At 51.6% G+C, this 18,756-nt stretch overlaps 1 protein-coding gene across 15 annotated transcripts in view; it reads left to right on the top strand.

Moving 5' to 3' along the window:
- Positions 1-18,756, top strand: part of PRRC2B (proline rich coiled-coil 2B) — an 84,949-nt gene that overhangs the window by 45,648 nt on the left and 20,545 nt on the right. For 8 of the 15 annotated variants that reach the window (XM_061154366.1, XM_061154375.1, XM_061154369.1 and 5 more), the window contains 6 exons: positions 1,488-1,680; positions 5,785-6,103; positions 8,117-8,313; positions 10,704-10,899; positions 15,367-15,583; positions 16,221-18,287. In XM_061154366.1, the coding sequence (XP_061010349.1) occupies positions 1,488-1,680; positions 5,785-6,103; positions 8,117-8,313; positions 10,704-10,899; positions 15,367-15,583; positions 16,221-18,287 (3,189 nt within the window). The remainder of the gene's footprint in view (positions 1-1,487; positions 1,681-5,784; positions 6,104-8,116; positions 8,314-10,703; positions 10,900-15,366; positions 15,584-16,220; positions 18,288-18,756) is intronic. The other 7 variants (XM_061154376.1, XM_061154372.1, XM_061154371.1 and 4 more) reach the window with 5 other exon arrangements.

Here is an 18,756-nt window from a genome sequence, read left to right as displayed (position 1 = left end):
GGTCTGCAAGTCTTTGTTGTGTCATCTTCGGCTTCACAGCTCCTCTTCTGCAGGGAGCTGGTAATGATCTTCTGTCACTCTTTCTCAGCTGGCACACAGACAGTTAGCTAATTGAGGCTTCTGTAATTTATTTTAATGCTGCTTGATTTCAACTGAAGCTTTGGATGCCCTTGGGAAATAAATATCTATGGGTCAGTTTTTGGAACTAAGCTCAGAAGGAGATGTGATCCAGAATTTAAATCAGTGGAAACGTGAAGCTTTGCAGATTCACTGGAGGAACTCTGTTCCTCTGTCTGAGTTGATGTGACTTGACTGTCCATCTAAAAGAATTAAACTCTGGCTGTAGCGACCAGGGACATACCACACTGAGTCCCTAATCCGGCCACCACTCAGCGTTCTCTGAGCTGGCTGCACGCCCCCACCCATGATGGGCTCCTGAGACCTCCCTGGCTCCATCCCTTTCTGTTCACTGTCTCTGGGGCCACTGGGACCTGCATCCTTTCCTTCATGCACCATCCAGAAGCTGGCTGGCTGGTCCCTCCTTCCCTGTCACCCTCGCCCTGTGGTCTGGTCGTCATCTTTGATAGACTCGGGTCTCTCCTGGCAGATCGGGAACCTTTTGTGGGCACCACGCCCCCTGGCTTGCTGTCAGGAGGCGCTGGCAGTCGTTGCCCTGTCTGTGGTCTCCTGACCCTCCTGCCCTGCCTCACCTCCCCCCACCCGCAGAGCGTGTGCGTGTGTGTGTGTGTGCGCGTGTGTGTGCGCGTGTGTGTGTGTGCGAGCATGTGTGTTAGCCAGGCCTGGCTCCCGGCTCTCTCTGTACTCCCGCTGGGCTTTTGGGCACCACTTCTGCAGTAGGAGAGTTTTGTCACAGAGCCTCTGTTTGCACTGCAGCGTGTAAGGGTGAGCACTACTCAGCAAGCCTTCCCGTAGCCTCTGCTGGGCGTCTGTCTTCTCCTCCTCCATCCAGTGTGTGCGTTGCTCCTCTTGCTCTTTCTAATGCATCACTCAGCAAGCCCTCTTCTGCTGTTGTGAGCAGCGTTTGTTCATTCCTGGGATGGGGCTTTGGCATAGACAGAAGGGCCTGCGGTGGGAGTCCTGGGTTCAACTCTATCAGCTCTTTCTTGTGAGCAGCTCCCGCACCTCCCGGAGGCTCAGTGACCAGCTCTTTAAAATGGAGGACGTAGAGGCATTTTTGACGGACGAAGTAGAGGCGTTTTTGTTTGTTTTTTTTTTTGCAGTAGATGAAGTAATGAGTGTGAAGCATCCTGCCTGGAGCTGTGTGTTTAGGGCTGACTTGGTAAAATGGGTGCTGGTGTAGGTGCTCTGGGCGTGTTCTCTCACCCATCAAGGGGGTGCGCGGTGGGTCTTTTATGAAGGAAATCGGTTTGTAGAAGCTAACTGTAGAATTCCTAATGGTCTGACCAGGAAGATGAGACCGTGCCTGGGGCAACCAGGAGAACCAACTGTTCCACGGTTTGTCCTAGGAACAGTTGGGACCCCAGGAGGCAGCGGCAGTTGTCCTTGAGCTCTGCAGACAGTGCTGATGCCAAGCGCACCCAAGAGGAAGGAAAAGACTGGAGTGAAACAGGAGGCGTGACCCGTGTCGTCCGGAAGGTGCCGGAACCTCAGCCGCCTTCCAGGAAGCTGCACAGCTGGGCTTCGGGCCCTGATTACCAGGTACCGTGGGCGCTGGGGGAGGGCTTCTGTGCCTGCCTGGCTGGGCGACATGCATGCGCGTGAGCGCACACAAGCCCTTTCCAAGTTCAGTTGACCAGAGATCCAAGGCAGAGACTCCAGCAGGTCGCCTGAAAGGCTGTTCTGTGCATTTACAATGAACAGGAAGGGATGAAGCCAGGGAGGTTTCAGGAGCCCATCGTGGGTGGGGGCGTGCAGGAGGAGTCTCAGCCAGCTCAGAGAACGCTGAGTGGTGGCCAGCTTGGGGACTCAATGTGGTGTGTCCCTGGTCACTACAGCCAGAGTCTGACTCTTTCAGATGGACATTCAGTTAGGTTTCACTGAGTTCAGTGGTCTGGTTGGTTTTCTGAAAAAGTCTGAGCGGACATTTCTCTCTCTCTTTTTCTAAGTTATTTTAAATTGGAGGATATTTGCTTTACAGTATTATCTTGGTTTCTGCCCTACATTAACACGAATCAGCCACAGGTATACATATGTCTCCTCCCTCTTGAACCTCCCTCCCTTTTTGTTTGTTTTTGACTACACTGTGCAGCATGTGGGATCTAGTTCCCTGCCGAAGCCCCCTGCATTGGAAACGCAGAGTCTTAACAACTGGACCTCCAGGGAAGTCCCTCATTTTATTTTTTTTTTAAGTTAAAAATTCTTCTTTTTTTAAAAAAAAAATTCTTCTTTAAAGATTTTGAGAACAGTCACAACTTACAGAAAAGTTGGTGTAATGCAAAGAATATTTTTTCCTGAGCCATTTGAAGAGTAAGTTGCTAGTCCAATCAGGCTCTGTCACCACAGAACACTTCTTAGGTAAGCACAGTCAAATCCAGGAAGCTTGCATTGACATACCACTGCCTCCTTGTCCGCAGACCCCGTCCCACTGCCCCCACTGTCCAGTTGATGGTCTTGATGCACAGGGATCTGGGTCAGGGTCAGGCATCCTTCAGTGTGAAGCAGACCCTCAGCCTTTGCTCAACTTTCCTGAGGTTGACGGTCTGGAAGATCAGAAGCAACTGCTTTGTACAGTGTGCCGTTCGTCTGGAGCTTCCTCATGGTGGGGTTCAAGGCTTCCCTTTTTTGGCTAGAATCTCTCAGAGCTGGCACTGACTCTTCTCATGGCTCCCGCCTGGGTGACCCTGATCCCTCTCTGCCCGCTGTGACAAGCTTACTTTAATCTCAGGATTGAGGTGCTGGCTCGGGTTTCATAACATTGAGCTTTCACATGCGCTGCAGATTCGTAATTGATAGCAGTTTTGTGGCTAGTTACTTTAAGACTATGAATATCCTGTTTATCATCAAATTTTTAATTAACTCATATTGTTTCTTTGGATGTTCCGGTTGTCTTTGGTTTGAGAGCTTCAGACTGGCAGCCGTGTGCTTTTCACTGTCTCCATTCTTTTTTTTTGAGGGATTCCTTGCTTTCTGGTAGAACAAGCTTTTCCCAGCTCATTTTGTCCTTACCTGGCCTTGGCCCTGGAGTCAGCCTTTAATGACACTTAGAAATCAGTACGTGGGCACCAGGAGTGCCGCTACTTCTGGCCTTTTCCATGGATAGTTGGGGAATACGTGTGTGTGTGTGTGTGTGTGTGTGTGTGTGTGTGTGTGTGTGTGTGTGTGTGTGTGAGAGAGAGAGACATACGTGTGTGAGAGACAGAGACACACAGACGCACGCACACAGAGTTAGGGAATGTGTGTTTGTGAGAGAGAGACAGACACACAGACACACACACACTTCATTCTGGCTGTTTCCCGTTGTCTCCCTAGTCTCCCTGTTTCTACCCTCACCCTCTCCCTTGCACAGCTGCCCTCTTCAGCTCCTCAGATGTCAGCACCCCCCCCCCCCCCCAGAGACCCTGAATTGCCCTGCTGAGCCCTCTCTTCTAGAAGTTCCTTCCTCACCCCACTTGATTGGGCTGCACCTTCCTCATCAGCCACACCTCCATGAGGGCGCCCTGCTCACCTGCCTGGGCTCTGACCACCTGCCCTGAGCTGCCTGACCCCCCGGCACCGGGTGCAGGCCTGCTTCTGCCACACCGCCTGACTTTGGGATGGAACTGAGCAGGGAGGGCAGAGCTGCGGAGGGGAAGGCATTAATTTAAATAAACTTGGCAGACTTGCCATTTTCAGTGCAGTTTGCTATTTAAAGGACTCCTGTTCCACACCTTCCTCTAAAGTGAAAATACCCTTTATCTTGAGTTTTTTGTGCTGAGCACATATCATATCTTGCTAGGCATTGTGCTCGGTACAGGGGACACAAGAATGAAAATAGACACAATACAGCTCTTATAAATTGTGATTAACCCAGATTTCATTCCTATATTGGGGTTGCTCAGTATTCAAAAGAAGTTTTTTTTACTTTGATCTCCTCATAACAACGCTGAATTGAGTGTTTTTATTATTATCTAGAGTCAGCAAAGATAAAACCTCTTATCATTTCATGAATCCAAATTTCTGAAAAGATTGTCACAGCTTCAATGTTTTGCAGAATATTTAGTTTATAAAATGATAGCTCACTTCGGGCAGTTTTGAAAGGCACGTCTGTAGTTTTCATGATATGCACATATCCTTTGATTCTGGTATTTCATTTCTGGGAAATTGTGAAGGGAATAATCGGGGGTGTGCCTTAGGGATCATCCAGGTGTCCTGAGCATCAGGGGGTGTGAGACGTGTCCTAGTGGAGACTCGAGGTGAGACAGTACACAGCTGTTATGGTGCCTGGACAGATGGCAGTGGTCGGGGCAAAGTAAAAGGAGAGTACACACTTGGCCTCAATTATATTATGTAAAAAGTACCTTTGTGCTTCCAAATTAGACATTTATAATCTTGTAGTAATTGTCTCTGGATTATAAGAAGTTAGTTTTTAGGAGAAAAATCACTCTCTACTGTCACTGCTACTTACTGCTTTTATGGAGGTGTAATTTACATAAAGGGCTTCCCTGGCTTCTCAGTGGTAAAGAACCTGCCTGCCAGTGCAGGAGACATGGGTTCGATTCCTGGGTCAGGACTGTCCTGTGGAGAAGGAAATGGCAGCTCACGCCAGTATTCTTGTTTGGGAAGTCCTGTGGACAGAGGAGCCTGGTGGGCTACAGTCCATGGAGTCACGAGGAGTCAGACACAACTGAGCGACTAAGCCCTATTCTAAACCTGAGGCAGCCTTTTTCTTGAACCTTATAGTCCATGGGGTTGCAGAAGAGTCATACAAGACTTAGCAACTGAACAGTAACAATTAAAATACAAGAAAAGACACAACAGATCTTGGTTTTATATGTCTGATGACTTTTCAACAGTTACATTCATCTGTGTAACTATCCCTCAAAACAAGAAGTTGTCTGTTTTTCTGTCAGTTGTATGTCGTTAGACTTCCAGTGGCCGGGGTCCAGGGACCCAGCCCATCCTTTGTACTGCTGGATATTCTGCCTGCAGAATATTTGTCCTGAAAATCAGTGAGAAATAGTCCCAGAATTGAGAGGTTTTCACACTGCATCGCTGGCACCCTGGTGGTTGTCTAGTAACTTAACAATCAACTTGAGACTTAAACGTAGATAAAATACCTTAAAGAGATGCTTTTAGAGATGCTGTTTTGTTTTTACATTTAATCAGTCTGAAACCTCACTGTGAGTGTGAGTTCTGGTGTCTTGGGGCTCTTTGTGTCAAGAGGTTCATCTGCTGTCGTGGGAGGAGCAGTAGGGCAGTTCTGTGGCTGAGAAGTGATGAGCATGTGGTTTTCTGCTCCTCTTCTTTAGCTGTGGACGCCCTGACCTTGCGTGCCCAGAGATGGCTGCAGGAGCGCCCATTCTCTTGAGTGTTTCCTGCATTTCAGTCATGGTGTTAAGAGGTTTGCAAACGATTCCGTGCACCTTTACAACTTGGAGGGCTTCCTTGTTTATCAGCAGTTTCCAAAAGAGAAATTAGGGTTTAGACTGTTGGTGCTTGCCCAGCCCTCTTTCCAAATACAATGTAGGGCAGAGCAGGATTGAAGCCCAGGTCCTCTTGCCAAAGGCCTCTTGAAGGTACCCAAGGGTCTTGAGAAGGGAGCTGACCCCCTCCAGGGGGTGACCTGTTTCTGAGTTGTGACATCCTCTGACCGTCTTCTCTTAGCAGAAGTCCTCCATGGGCACCGTATTTCGGCAGCAGTCTGCCGAGGACAAAGAGGACAAGCCCCCCCCGCGGCAGAAGTTCGTCCAGTCGGAGATGTCCGAGGCTGTGGAGCGAGCCCGGAAGCGCCGGGAGGAGGAGGAGCGCCGGGCACGTGAGGAGAGGCTGGCTGCCTGTGCCGCCAAACTCAAGCAGCTTGACCAGAAGTGCAAGCAGGCTCAGCGTGCGAATGAGGCCCAGAAGCAGGCAGAGAAGGAAGCTCCCCGCTCTCCGGGGGCTGAGAAGGTGGCTCCCCAGGAGAACGGCCCTGCCATCCACAAAGGTGAGCTGTGAGCCTGGCCCGTGACTTGGAAACAAGGGCTGTGTCACTGGGCATCTCCTGGCTTCTTAGCACGAACTGTGGCCAATGGGTGGACACACAGGGATCCCAGTTGTTAAGAGTTCAGGCCTGGATCAGGGACCTGGGTTCACATCCTGTTTTCACCACTGAAGCCAGCTGGCCATGTGCCTCCCCTCTGACACCTCCCCTCTGACTCCCCACTTTCCTCGCCCGTGAAGTGGGTTGGAGAGCATCTGTACCCACCCCCACCCCCTGGGCTCAGGGTCCTGGGAGATGATGTCTTGAAGCACCGTGGCACATTTCTAGGTGCAGAAGCACCTGCCTTCTCATGGTATCATCACTGTCGTCGTTACCACTGCTGCTCAGCAGTGGGTATGTGGGTGCCGGAGGACCTCCGTAGGAGCACAGCGCTCTCTGTGACACTGAAGGAAGCTTGCCCGCTTTTTAGAATACATTTTCCCTGACATTAATCCTAACAGGACTGGGTCACATGGCTGCAGCAGAGACACCGAACAGTGTTCAGTGGTGGAGGGTGTCTCTTGCTCTAGTTTTTAATGATATGATCAGAAGGGTCCATCTGGTCAAGGCTATGATTTTTCCCGTGGGCATGTATGGATGTGAAAGTTGGACTGTGAAGAAAGCCGAGTGCCGAAAAATTGATGCTCTTGAACTGTGGTGTTGGAGATGAGAGTGCCTCGGACTGCAAGGAGATCCAACCAGTCCATCCTAAAGGAGATCAGTCCTGGGTGTTCATTGGAAGGACTGATGCTGAAGCTGAAACTCCAATACTTTGACCACCTGATGCAAAGAACTGACTCACTGGAACAGACCCTGATGCTGGGAGGGATTGTGGGCAGGAGGAGAAGGGGGCGACAGAGGATGAGATAGCTGGATGGCATCACTGACTCAATGGACATGAGTTTGAATAAACTCCGGGAGTTGGTGATGGACAGGGAGGCCTGGCATGCTGCGATTCATGGGGTCTCAAAGAGTCGGACACGACTGAGCGACTCAACTGAACTGAACTGACTGATGTTCTTTGTGACTTTGTTAAATGAACTCAAACCAAGTCTCTAAAGTAGAGAAGGGCCTGATGTTAGTTTTAGTTGCTGAAAGCTTCTCAGATGGAGGGCGTACCGGTGACCTGGTGGTCGTCAGCGCCCTTCTGGCCAAGGAACTCAGACCCTGGTCCTTCTGTAAATGTTGTGTCACTGAAGTCTGAGTGAAGCCTGGGCCCAGTGTCAGGGACTTACTGAGGAGGCAGTAGAGAGTCAGGCAGTGGACAGCAGGGTGCAGAGTGGGCCTGGGTGTGGGGTGTGTCCCCAGCTCTTCCATACCCCCCCTGCCCATTAGCATTCCTCTGGGACACTGCCCCCACCCCCAGGCTTTGCACTGATGTTTGTTCTCTGCAGTAGATTTCTTAAGAATGCAAACGTCAGTTATAATAAAGCTGGAAAAAAGAATGCAAAACTGGGATGGGGAAGACAGCAGGGATTCCAAGGGGCACAATCTTGAAGACCGTGGGGAGCATTTCGTTTGAAGCGCACTCCGTGGACCGGCCCAGTTAATCCTCACAGAAGCCCCGTGGGGTAGTTGCAGCTGTCATCCTCAGAGGGGCTGTCTGGCCGGCCTGACTCACATAGCTCTGGGTGGAGGTGGGGGCACGTGGGCTCTCTTTGAGGCCTCGTCCACTCTGTTGCGCTGGGTCCATTTTAATAGACCCTCTCTCACCTGGAATTGTATCCCAGCTCTACTGCCAACCGTGTGACTTCAAGCAGTTCATCTAATCTCTCCACCCTTCGTTTTCTCATCTGTGATGGGGGAGGCTGTGAGCTCGGGCATGGGAGGTGTTAGCCCAGTGCCAGGGTTTGGGGATGCAAATAGTTTAGCAGTGGAAGGTATGTGCCAACAAGAAAAAGCATTTGCCATTAAATATTCACTCAGCCAAGCTTTCATGAACTCAGCTGGCCGCTTTTCCACTTACTTGTTCTGTAGGCTCCCCTGAGTTCTCTGCCCAGGAGACCGCCAGCACGTTTTCAGAAGAAGTCCCCACAGCTCCTCCAGCAGTGGCTCAGAGCGGTGGCAGTGAGGAGGGGCCCAGGGAGACTGGGTCCCCTGCGCAGGAATTCAACAAGTACCAAAAGTCACTCCCTCCGAGGTTCCAGCGCCAGCAGCAGCAGCAGCAGCAGCAGGTAAACAGGAGACACTTAGCCCATATTGTAAACAGGCCTGCCCCTCCGTCTCCCAGGCCCCTTCAGTTAAAGCAGACGACACTCAGCCTCCTGTACCCCAGTCGCCAGCAGGGATGTGGAGAGTGGGGGCCTTGGAGATCAGCCCTGGCCTTTCATTTCTTCAGGTAATTCATCCTCTGGATGAAAACCTTTGTTGGTAGTTTGTGGACCCTGTTGTCTAGTGTTGAAAGGAATGGTCGGTGGTGTCTGAGTGGTTTTTTCGTTGAGAGTTGTACAGTGTGGCCACTCTTCACACTGACAGCAGCCCCGCCGTGGAGCCTCCCCAGGAGGAAGAGGCCTGGGGGCCGTGTGGAGAGCGCTAGAGAGGCATGTTGGCTTTGAGTTAAGGGCGGAGGTTTGTAGGTTTTGCGTCTAACAGCTTTGGGTTCTGGTGCTAACGGTGCTGCTTATCTAGCTGTGTGGGGCCTTGGACAGGTCAGTATAAAGCAGAAGGAATGAAGCCCTGACTCTCCATGGCGGTGAGGGGCCCTGCGATGCCTGTAGACTAGTTTATCGGTAGTCCAGTAGTGTCGTTATTGGTGTTCCCTCAGTGTTCTAAAATATTGAGTCTCTCTCTCTGTTTTGGCTGTGCTGGGTCTTCGTGGTGGCAGGTCAGCTTCTCCGGTTGCAGAGCATGGGCTTAGGTGCCCTGTGGCATATGGGATCTTAGTTCCCTGACCAGGGATCAAATCCACATTCCCTGCATTGAAAGGTGGATTCTTAACCACTGGATCCCAGGAAAGTCTGGTAAATTATTGTTAGTAATTGAAAATGTTCCAAAATGTGGGTGCCCTGGGGAAACAGATCAAATTTTACACCTTAACCCAGAATTTTTTAAAGTTGCCTTTACAACCTTCACCCCAGACCCTATGTTCCCTGGGCTCCTAGGAAGCATTCCAGAAGCCCACCGTGGCCTATGTTCTGGACAGTTAGGTACATTCATGGTGCTACTGTAGTTTTGTACCACGAGCAGGTGCCACTCAGTCACTCCTGGGCTTGGTGAAGATTTACTGCCGACTGGAGAGATCTCTGGAGTCACTCCACCCAGACACAGTCGTAACAGCTGCTCTAGGGAAGTCTTCTGGGGAGGGTGGGGATGGGCAGTGACAGGTAAATCCTTCCTGAAGAGTAGGAGGAAGTCTGAACATGCCAGAGTAGCCTGAGGGAGTCTGGCAAACGGACTGTCTGGTCAGCTTCCCTGGGGACCTGGGGTCTAGACAGGAGGAGGAGCTGTGGGCAGAGCCCTGGAGAGCTCCGCGTACTGAGTGCCGAGCGCTCCTAAGAGGTGCTGGGAGCACCGGCAAGCCATCCAGGGAACCCAGCCGAGGCTGGAATTTGAGCCAGCGGCTGGTAGGATAGGGTGTGCCGGGTCAGCTGTCCTGCTTGTTTGACTGCACCTGTGTCCGGCCAGGATGCTGGTTCGGGATGCACTTGTAAGGGAAGCCCCGGGGGTCATCGGTGCTGTGGAGCAGGGTCTGAGATGAACTCTCACTGAGTCTAGGTCCTTGATTTTTAATACTCTATTGATGTGTTAGTTCATCCATTCATGCAATGAACTTTTTCTGTACCATGTCTGATGGTAGAGGTGAGTGGACTGCAGTGAACTTGGCACGCGATCTCCTGATACAGGGAGGGAGGCAAATGCAGGAGAAGCACCAGTGCTGTGAGAGCCGAGAACAGGGCACCTGATCTTCCTGGGAACTTGTGGCAGGCTTCCCAGAGGAAGTGCTCTTTAAGCTGAAACCTGAAGGAGGGGTGTGGGTGAGCAGGTTTGGGGCCCAGGGAACAGATGGCCCAGAGTGTTTCCAAGGCCTGAAGCAGGCGGGCAGACAGGTGTGTAGACTGGAGGCCAGGGCAGTCGTGGGAGGTGATGCTGGAGAGGCAGATGGGTCAAGACCCGCAGGACCCTGTAGATCACATGCAGCCCTGTGGGATTCCGGCTGTTGGATGGAGAGCTGTGGAGAACCCAGGAAGACTCCGGCTGTAGTCAGGGCATCAGAGTGTGGAGAGTGGATTGAAGGGACAGTAGGGGCTGGGAGTGGGGAGGAGCGTCGGGGAGAGGTGCTCTGAGAGGTGTGCTGGTCATGTGTCAGCTCCAGGAGAGCCTTTGATCTGTTGAGCACCTAAGCTGTCGTGTGTAGTGGAGGAGCCCGAGGGCCCCGTGTGATGATGGCATGACTGTGCATCCGTCCTGGGGGAGGGCCCGGGCCTGAACGTGGTCATGCATACACTGGGGCCTCCCCTCTCTGGTCTTCTGTCTGGGTGGGTTTTCCCTGGAAGCGTGTGTGTGCGTGCACGTGCAGCCTGTCTGCTCTGCAGCACCTGTGCAGCCAGGTCTCTGTCTCTACCAGGAGCAGCTGTACAAGATGCAGCACTGGCAGCCGGTGTACCCTCCGCCGTCCCACCCGCAGCGCACCTTCTACCCCCACCACCCCCAGATGCTGGGCTTCGACCCCAGGTGGATGATGATGCCCTCTTACATGGACCCACGGATCCCGCCCGCTCGGACCCCAGTGGATTTCTATCCCTCGGCCCTGCATCCCTCGGGTAAGCCCCAAAGTGCAGTGAAGGTCAGGGTATGTGGTGTGGTCAAGGGCGTTGCCTTGGGAGGTAGACAGACCCCCACCTGGATTCCAGTCTGACCTCTTTGCAAGTCACATATCCAGTCTGAGTTTTAACTTCCTTGTTTACAAAATGAGGGTGTAATAGTACCTCCCACAAAGAATTGTTAGGAAGAGACTTTAAGACTATGAATCATGCTGCTGCTGCTAAGTCGCTTCAGTCGTGTCCGACTCTTTGCGGCCCCATAGACGGCAGCCCACCAGGCTCCCCCATCCCTGGGATTAATTGTCTTAATTTTCCTATCTCTGCCATGTAGTTTTGTCCCTCTTTCCATTCTTTAGTGTTCTTTGTGTTCTCTCTTTTCCTTGATTAGTATTTCCCAAGGTTTGTTGAATGCCATTTTTTAAAAAGTATCTTTTGAGGTTCTTAATTCCTGTCTTTTATTTGCTTTTTATTTCATTAATTTCTGCCCCCCCCCATTATTTCCACTGAAATTATTTTGTTCTTTTTCTGATTATGTTGGATGCTTAATTAGATGACTAGTTTCTGAGTTTTCTGATGTATTTACATCTCACCTGATTTTATGAGCCACTGAGTTTTAAAATAACATTTTTATTATTATACAGTTTTAAATATTAGTCTGATTTTGAGTGATTTTTAATGATATGTGGTAAAATTTCCAAATACAGAGTTTTAATATCATCCATATGTTGTTAATTTCTACTGTGGCTGCCTTTTGGTCATAGATCATGGTCTGTATGATATAGACCAGCAGTCACAATTTTTTTCTATTAATACCAGATAATAAATATTTTAGTCTTTGAAATGCTACTCCAGTTTTGCTGTTGTAGAACAAAAACAGCTATAGACAATAGTAACTGAATGGATATGGTTGCTTTCCAGTAAAACTTTATTTTTAACAAGTGGCAGATCAAACTGCACTCAGGGGCTTGAAAAGAATATATTTTTCTGTTGGACATGGTCCATTAAAGTGTGCTTGCTAATTAACTGTGCTGTATAAATGTATATCATCACAGTTTTTTTTTTAATCCCCTTGATCAGTTTCTAAGAGGTGTGTGAACATTTTCCACCATGATTGTGGATTTGTCAAATCTTGTAAACCTGTCAGTTTTTGTTTTACCTACCTGGAAGCACATATGCTTGGGATGACTGCATCTTGTTTCTTGTATCTTCGTATAGCACCTTTGTTTCTTGGGTTTTCTACCTTTAATGTCTACTTTATCTGATGATAATTTCATTCCTGTTTTCTTTCAACTAGTATTCGTGTGGTATCTTTTTACCCCAACTTTTTATTGTCAGCCTGAGCCCTTTTCAGAGGAGAATATCTTTGTACATTTAAGATGTGTCTGGTTTTACCCACATTGAGTGGGTAAAACTGTGACTTTAGTTACCAAAGTTGTTCCCTTTAGATTGGGGGAGTGGGTATCAAGTTTTCCGATTCTTTTTTTTTTCTTCTACATTCTGTTTCTACTGTGAGTGGTTAGGTTAAATTCTAACATGCACCCTTGACTTAACAGAGGCTAATCAGTTTAACCTGAACCTGAGCTCTAATTCAGGAGTCTTGTAATTTTTGCCTAGAATTTTAATTCTTCCCTTGTTTTCATGCTTACCAAATTATCATCTTTGTTGTTTTATTCAATTTATGCTTGTTCAGATCTGCCTGTATGGTTACTAGTGTCTTTGTGGCTTATCCTTCCATCTGGGTTCCATTTATTTTTTCAGAACACATGTTCTGTCAAGGCCTCTACAAAAGTTTTTTGGCAATACATGTTCTTCACATGGGGCTTCCCAGGTGGCACTAGTGGTAAAGAATTTGCCTGCCAGTGCAGGAGACATGGGTTCCACACCTGGGTCTAGAAGATCCCCTGGTGGAGAAAATGGCACCCCACCTCAGTATTCTTGCCTGTGAAATCCCATAGACAGAGGAGCCTAACTGGCTACAGTCCATGGGGCTGCAAAGAGTTTGATGCAACTGAGCACTATTTCTCACCTATGGCAGCCTTTCTCTTGAATGATAGTGTAGCTGGGTGTAGAACTCTAGGTTTGCAGTTACTTTATTTTGGGACTGTGAAGGTAGTATTCCTTTTCTTCTGGCTCTTGTGTCTGGTTTGTGTTGCTTTAAGATCTCTTTGTCTTTGGTCTCCTGGAGTTCTTCTCAAAATGCTGTGTCTAGGTATATATCTATATCTATCCTTACTTTATTCTGCTTAAAACTCATGGTGCTCAAATCTAAGGTTGTATCGCTTTCGTCACTTCTGGGAGTTTCTCTTCTAATTATCGTGTTAACTATTTGCTCTTTTTCATTCTTTGTATCCTTTCTTCCCAGGTCACCCACTTAGATTATTTGTAGTGATTGTGCTGTACAGATGCCCGCATCATCATGATTCTTCTCAGTTTGCCTCCAAGTCTCTTGAATATATGAGAGCTGATTTCTGTGGTGCCTTCTGGGAAAATGCTTGGAATTATTTTCTAATTCCATGTTCTCTCCAACTGTGTCTAATCTGCTGTTTTTATTTTATTTTTTACTGTCCAGTGGGTTTTTAATTTCAGTGACTGTATTTTTATTACTAGACTTTCTCTCTCAAATCTTTCTTTTTTCTTGTGTCTTGTATTTTTTGTGAGTTTTCAATTCCTTATTTGCTTTTAATCATGTAAACCATAATTCTCTGGTGTTTAACATTTTGATCTGTTTCTGAAGTTCTTGGGGACGGTGCATGATCCTGTGGACTTGCTATGGACTTGTGGTGGATTGCTTTCCCTGCCGATGTTCTGGGAGTTTTGACTCATGAGTTCATTTCCGGCAGAGCTGTTCTTAACTTGGGGATTCGGTGTAGCTTGGTTTGAGAGCTTATCCCTCCAGTGTTGCTCTGTCTTTTCATCTGCCAGCCTAGAACTACCTTTTATTGTAACTCAGGAAGTTTTTGGAGAATTCTAGGGGTGTAAATCTGAACTCCACTCTGTTACCCCCAAGCCTGTGTGAAAGCTGGCACGTGACCATGAATTCCTCACTGGAGATTGTTTTCCCTGACCTGACCCTGGCCAGGACACTAGCTCAGTCATCTCCCTGTCCTAAAGAGTGTGAGGTTTTTCTGGTCTGCCTTGTAATTGAATGCATAGCCCTTTGAGGGTCTTTGTGTAAGCAGCACCTCAGCTGTAACTCTCTGCCTTGTGCAGAGAAGCCCCATCTCTTTTCGGGAGAGGGTGAGGGGTGGTGTTTAGGAACACGGCTGTAGGTTACTACATCTGACAGATGTGTCCCTGGCTCGTGCCTCTGGCCCATGGCTCTGGCCCATGGCTGTGGTTTCCGCTCCCTGGGGGTTTCCTGGTTTTGGGGAGCAGAGCTCTGCAAGTGAAGTGTGTGTAATATGTTTTGTGCAGCGTTTTTGTGACAGGAGATTTTTTTCAGGTAATGAGAGCTGTCATATTGCCAAAAACAGGTCTGTGTAGTGCTGAGCAGTCTGCCTACCTCATGATCAATAACTGGGTATAATTTTAGGATTCCAGAGAGGGTCCTCGCCACCACATGACTCAGACCACCTTTGTGCCGGAGTCATATATTGGTAACCTTTGGACAGAGCATCCACAGCTGAAAGACAGTATAAAACCACTGGCCTGATGCAGAATCATTTTCCTGATCAGATTATCTTTGCTTTAAAGCACAAAAACATTGGTGGCCAGTAATTAGCTTTGTGAAATATCTGAAAAATCAGACCCTCTTTTCTACACAGACTCTGGCCCAATGGGAGGCGTTTAATGTTGTCTACAACGTCCCATGTGGTAGAAGTGGACAGAGGGGCCCTAGTGAGGGGGTGCCATCTCCCAGGCTGGTTTGTATCTGGTTGGACCGAGATGTCAGCTTATCCCTGTCTCCTTGGGCCAGTTAAGAGTTGAGTGTCATCTGTGTGTCCCCTTCTCCCCTTCCCTGGAGAGAATGTGGATTATCACTATAAGCTCAGGGGCAGAAACAAGCAGAGCTGAAGCCCAGACCCCTTTCTGAATCTTCTTGCAGGGTTTGGAAGCAGGCAGACGCTGGCTCCTTGGTGCCTGTAGGCTCCCTGGAGCGTAGCTTATCTTCCCTGTGTCTGTGCAAGAGACCCTCGGGCATCTCCCGCTGCCGGTTGCCTGGCCTCTTAGCTTTCTGCTGCCAGCCATGAGCTCTCTAGTTGGTTGTGTCCTGTTTCCATATGCCAGTTTTTTATATCCTTCAACATAGGGGCTCTTTGTCGGGAACTAAGATTGGACCTCCAGGGTCTTTGAACAGGCCTTTCAGATGGCGTGCCTGTGTGCTTTCAGAGGTTCTGTGAACAGATGATGTGAAGCAGGTGGGGTGCTGCATCCGTGTGATGGTCGGGGCAGCTTGTCTCCTCTGGGCCTGTGGGCGACCCATGGCTTGCTGAACGAGGTGACCGATTGGCTGTTTGCCTTCTTCAGGATTGATGAAACCCTTAATGCCCCCGGATTCCCTCAGTGGGACCGGCTGTCGCTCTGAGGACCAGAGCTGTGTGCCCCCGCTGCCGGAAAGGAAGGTGACCGCCATTGACCCTGCCCCTGTGTGGAGCCCTGAGGGTTACATGGCATTGCAGAGCAAGGGCTACTCGCTGCCCCACCCGAAATCCAGCGACAGTTTGGCCATGGACATGCATGTCAGGTGAGGCGATGCTTGGTCCTGCTGCCCTGCAGCTGAAGGAGGAATCTTGGTCCTCAGTGAGATGGGCTCTGGGAGGAGGCCCTGTCCCAGGAGATACCACCCTTAGGGAAGGGGCACCTTGGGAGGGACCAGTGTGCTCTGGGGAAGGTGATTGAGATGAGGATGGCTGGGTGCTTTCATGTGAGAGGCTCCGATGGTGACTGAAGGCCCAGGAGGAATCCTGGGGTCAGAGGCAAATCCCACAGAACCTTGGGCCAGGGCCATGGGGTGGGGTTGAGCACGTGTGTTATGGCTCCTTCCTGTGAAAGTAAGGCGAGCTGGCTCTGCCAGCCCAGCACCCCAGACTCTTCTCGGACTTCCCGGCTCCAGCGTGTTTGAACCAGAGGATGCCCAGCTGTTCATGGAGTCCACCAGCCACTGATCATCACTCTGGACTCCAGGGGCCGCCACCAGCCCATGGCCCAGCATCTCTGAGGCCCGTTTAAAGATAGAGCGAATGTTCGTGCCTATGTTTTTTTCTTTTTCTTTTTAAAAAAAATTTTTTTTTCTTTTATTTTTTTTTTTTTAACTGTGTTCAGCGTGGAAACCAGGAACCAGGCTCCAATCACATTGACTGATTTTTCTGGTTCCTTTTCAGGAGTGAAAGCTCTTACTCTGCCTCCCCCGGAAGGTCAGGGGGCATGAGTGCCCAGCGCGAACTCCTTGAGGAGAGAGGGCAGGAGTACTTGAGCGCTTCTGACAAGAAGGCCCCAGCAGACTGTGACTCCCGTGTCTCCTCTCAGAGAGTAGGCCAGGAGCTTTTGTTTCCACCCCAAGAGAATGGTCAGGAAGCAGGCACTCCTGTGAGTCACACCCCAAACCTCAGGTGCTCCCCACTGGAGCCTGACTTTGCCCCCACAGAGAAAAAGCCCGAGTATGGCGACTGGGACGTGAACCACCAGTCAAAGGTCACCGACCCAGACGCTGCGGTTGAGAAGGAGGTACCGCGGGAGGAGCCACCCTTCAGTGTCTCCTCCTGGGAGAAGGAAGGGAGCCCGAGTAAGCCGCCAGCTCTGGAGCCCGAGTGGACGCCAGAAGCCCGGGGCACCAGCAGCCAGCACCCAGAGCAGACCGGCAGGACCCGTAGGTCCGGCCCCATCAAGAAACCTGTCCTGAAGGCCCTCAAGGTGGAGGACAAGGAGAAGGAGCTCGAGAAGGTAAAGCCGGAGCTGGCAGAGGGGAGTACCCGCCTGGCCCGGGGGACGGGGCCTGTCCACGAGGCAGCTGAGGACGAGGACCAAGAGAATGACCCTGCGCTGGCCAATGCGGCTCCGGCCACTTCGGAGGACCAGGGCTCAGCCCGTGCCAGCTTGGGCCGTGAGACCAGCCGTCCAGAGGAGGACAACAAGCCTGATGGGGCCCCAGAGGCCAGACCCTCTAGGGAGGCCAGCCACACACCCCCAACCAAGAGGAATAACTGGATCTTTATTGATGAGGAGCAAGCCTTTGGGAGCCGAGGGCCAGCCCGGGGCCGAGGCCGCGGGTTCCGAGAGTTCACCTTTCGTGGGCGACCCACTGGTAGTGGCCTGTGTGGCGGGGGTGTCCTTGGGGCACGGGGCCTCTACAGCGGCAGCCAGAGGAGTGGCCGGGGCCGGGGGCCACGGGAGTTTGGGCCGCCAGATGACTTCCCTCGGGCCAAGCCCCGGCGGAGGATTGCCAGTGAGACCCACAGCGAGGGCTCTGAGTATGAGGAGCTTCCTAAGCGGCGGCGGCAGCGAGGTGCTGAGCCCGGGGATGAGGGTGCACTTCCGGAGCGGGAGGAGGCCACGGGAAGGAAGGGCGACTTCAGGGAGTCCTGGCGGTCTGGCAGGATGCACCCCGAGGACCATGGCGGGCCTGAGGCCAAGAACCGAGGCCCCCGGGCCTTCGGGCGTGCCCTTCCCCCGCGTCTGAGCAACTGTGCGTACGGCCGGAAAACCTTCGCGGCCAAGGAGGTGGCCCCTTGGCCCAGCCGGGGTCCTGGTGCCTCCTGGAAGGAGCCTGGCCCCCCTGATGCGTGTGGGGCCCGGCGGCCCTTAGACAGAGACTACATCCCAGACACCTACAGACGCCCCGACACCTTGGGCTCCCGGGGCTTCGAGGATGGCCGCGTGGAGGACAAGAGGGCCTTCTTCCAAGATGACCACGCAGCAGATACCGAAAATGCAGAGAACCGGCCCTTCAGGCGAAGGCGGCCTCCGCGCCAGGACAAGCCCCCCCGCTTCCGGCGCCTCCGACAGGAAAGGGAGGCCCTGGGCCTGTGGGGGCCGGAGGACGAGCCATCCCTGGCAGCTGGCCAGTGGCCGGGCCGTCCCAGACCCTGCCCTGGGGACAGGAGCAGCGCCACAGGCCGCAGGTCCCCTGAGCTCGCCTATCAGAACTCCTCCGACCACGCCAATGAGGAGTGGGAGACGGCGTCCGAGAGCAGTGACTTCAACGAGAGGCGGGAGCGGCGGGCCGGCCCCGAGCTGGACCCCCAGGCCGATGGCGGCCCCCCCGGGGTGAGCGCAGGCGAGAAGAAGGAGCTGGCCAAGCGGAGCTTCTCGGGCCAGAGACCCCTGGTGGACAGGCAGAGCCGGAAGCTGGAGCCGGGAGGGTTTGGGGAGAAGTCTGTTAGGCCAGGTGGCGGTGACACTTCTCCCCGCTATGAGAGTCATCAGAACGGGACGCCTCTGAAAGCCAAAAGGTAAACCAGAAGCAGAGTCCCAGGTTCTTTTTTGTTGCTATGGTTCTGTTAGCCGGTGTTTCCGGCAGCACCTCACGCATGCTGTCCCGCCGTGTGTCAGGGCCCCGACTCCTTCCCTCTCGTTGTGCTCCAGGGCGACCGCCCGCCAAGGCCATCACGTGTGAGCACCTCCATCATTGCCTCTCACCCTGCTATCTGCTTCTCTTGTGGTGTGTTGTTGTTATTGTGGCTTCAGAACCGAGACTAGAGGCCCCATCTGGTAGTCCCCTATAGTGGCTGTCCCAGTACCACTCAAGAGTTCAGTCTCTGTATGTCTCCTCGGGGTCCAGCCAAGGGGCCCCCACCGCAGGGTTGGGGTCGTTCTCTGTGCGTGGCACCTGCTGAGCGCTGGTCTGTTCCCCAGACTCCCTCGCCCTCGACTGTGCCAGGCAGTTTCTTCGCTGGGGCATTGCTGGCCTCCTGGCCCTGC

The sequence above is a fragment of the Dama dama genome, chromosome 11 (genome assembly GCF_033118175.1).
Source record: "Dama dama isolate Ldn47 chromosome 11, ASM3311817v1, whole genome shotgun sequence".
NCBI classification, from domain to species: domain Eukaryota; kingdom Metazoa; phylum Chordata; class Mammalia; order Artiodactyla; family Cervidae; genus Dama; species Dama dama.
Note: the sequence above shows the minus strand (reverse complement) of the source record. Positions and strands in the feature narration are given on the sequence as shown.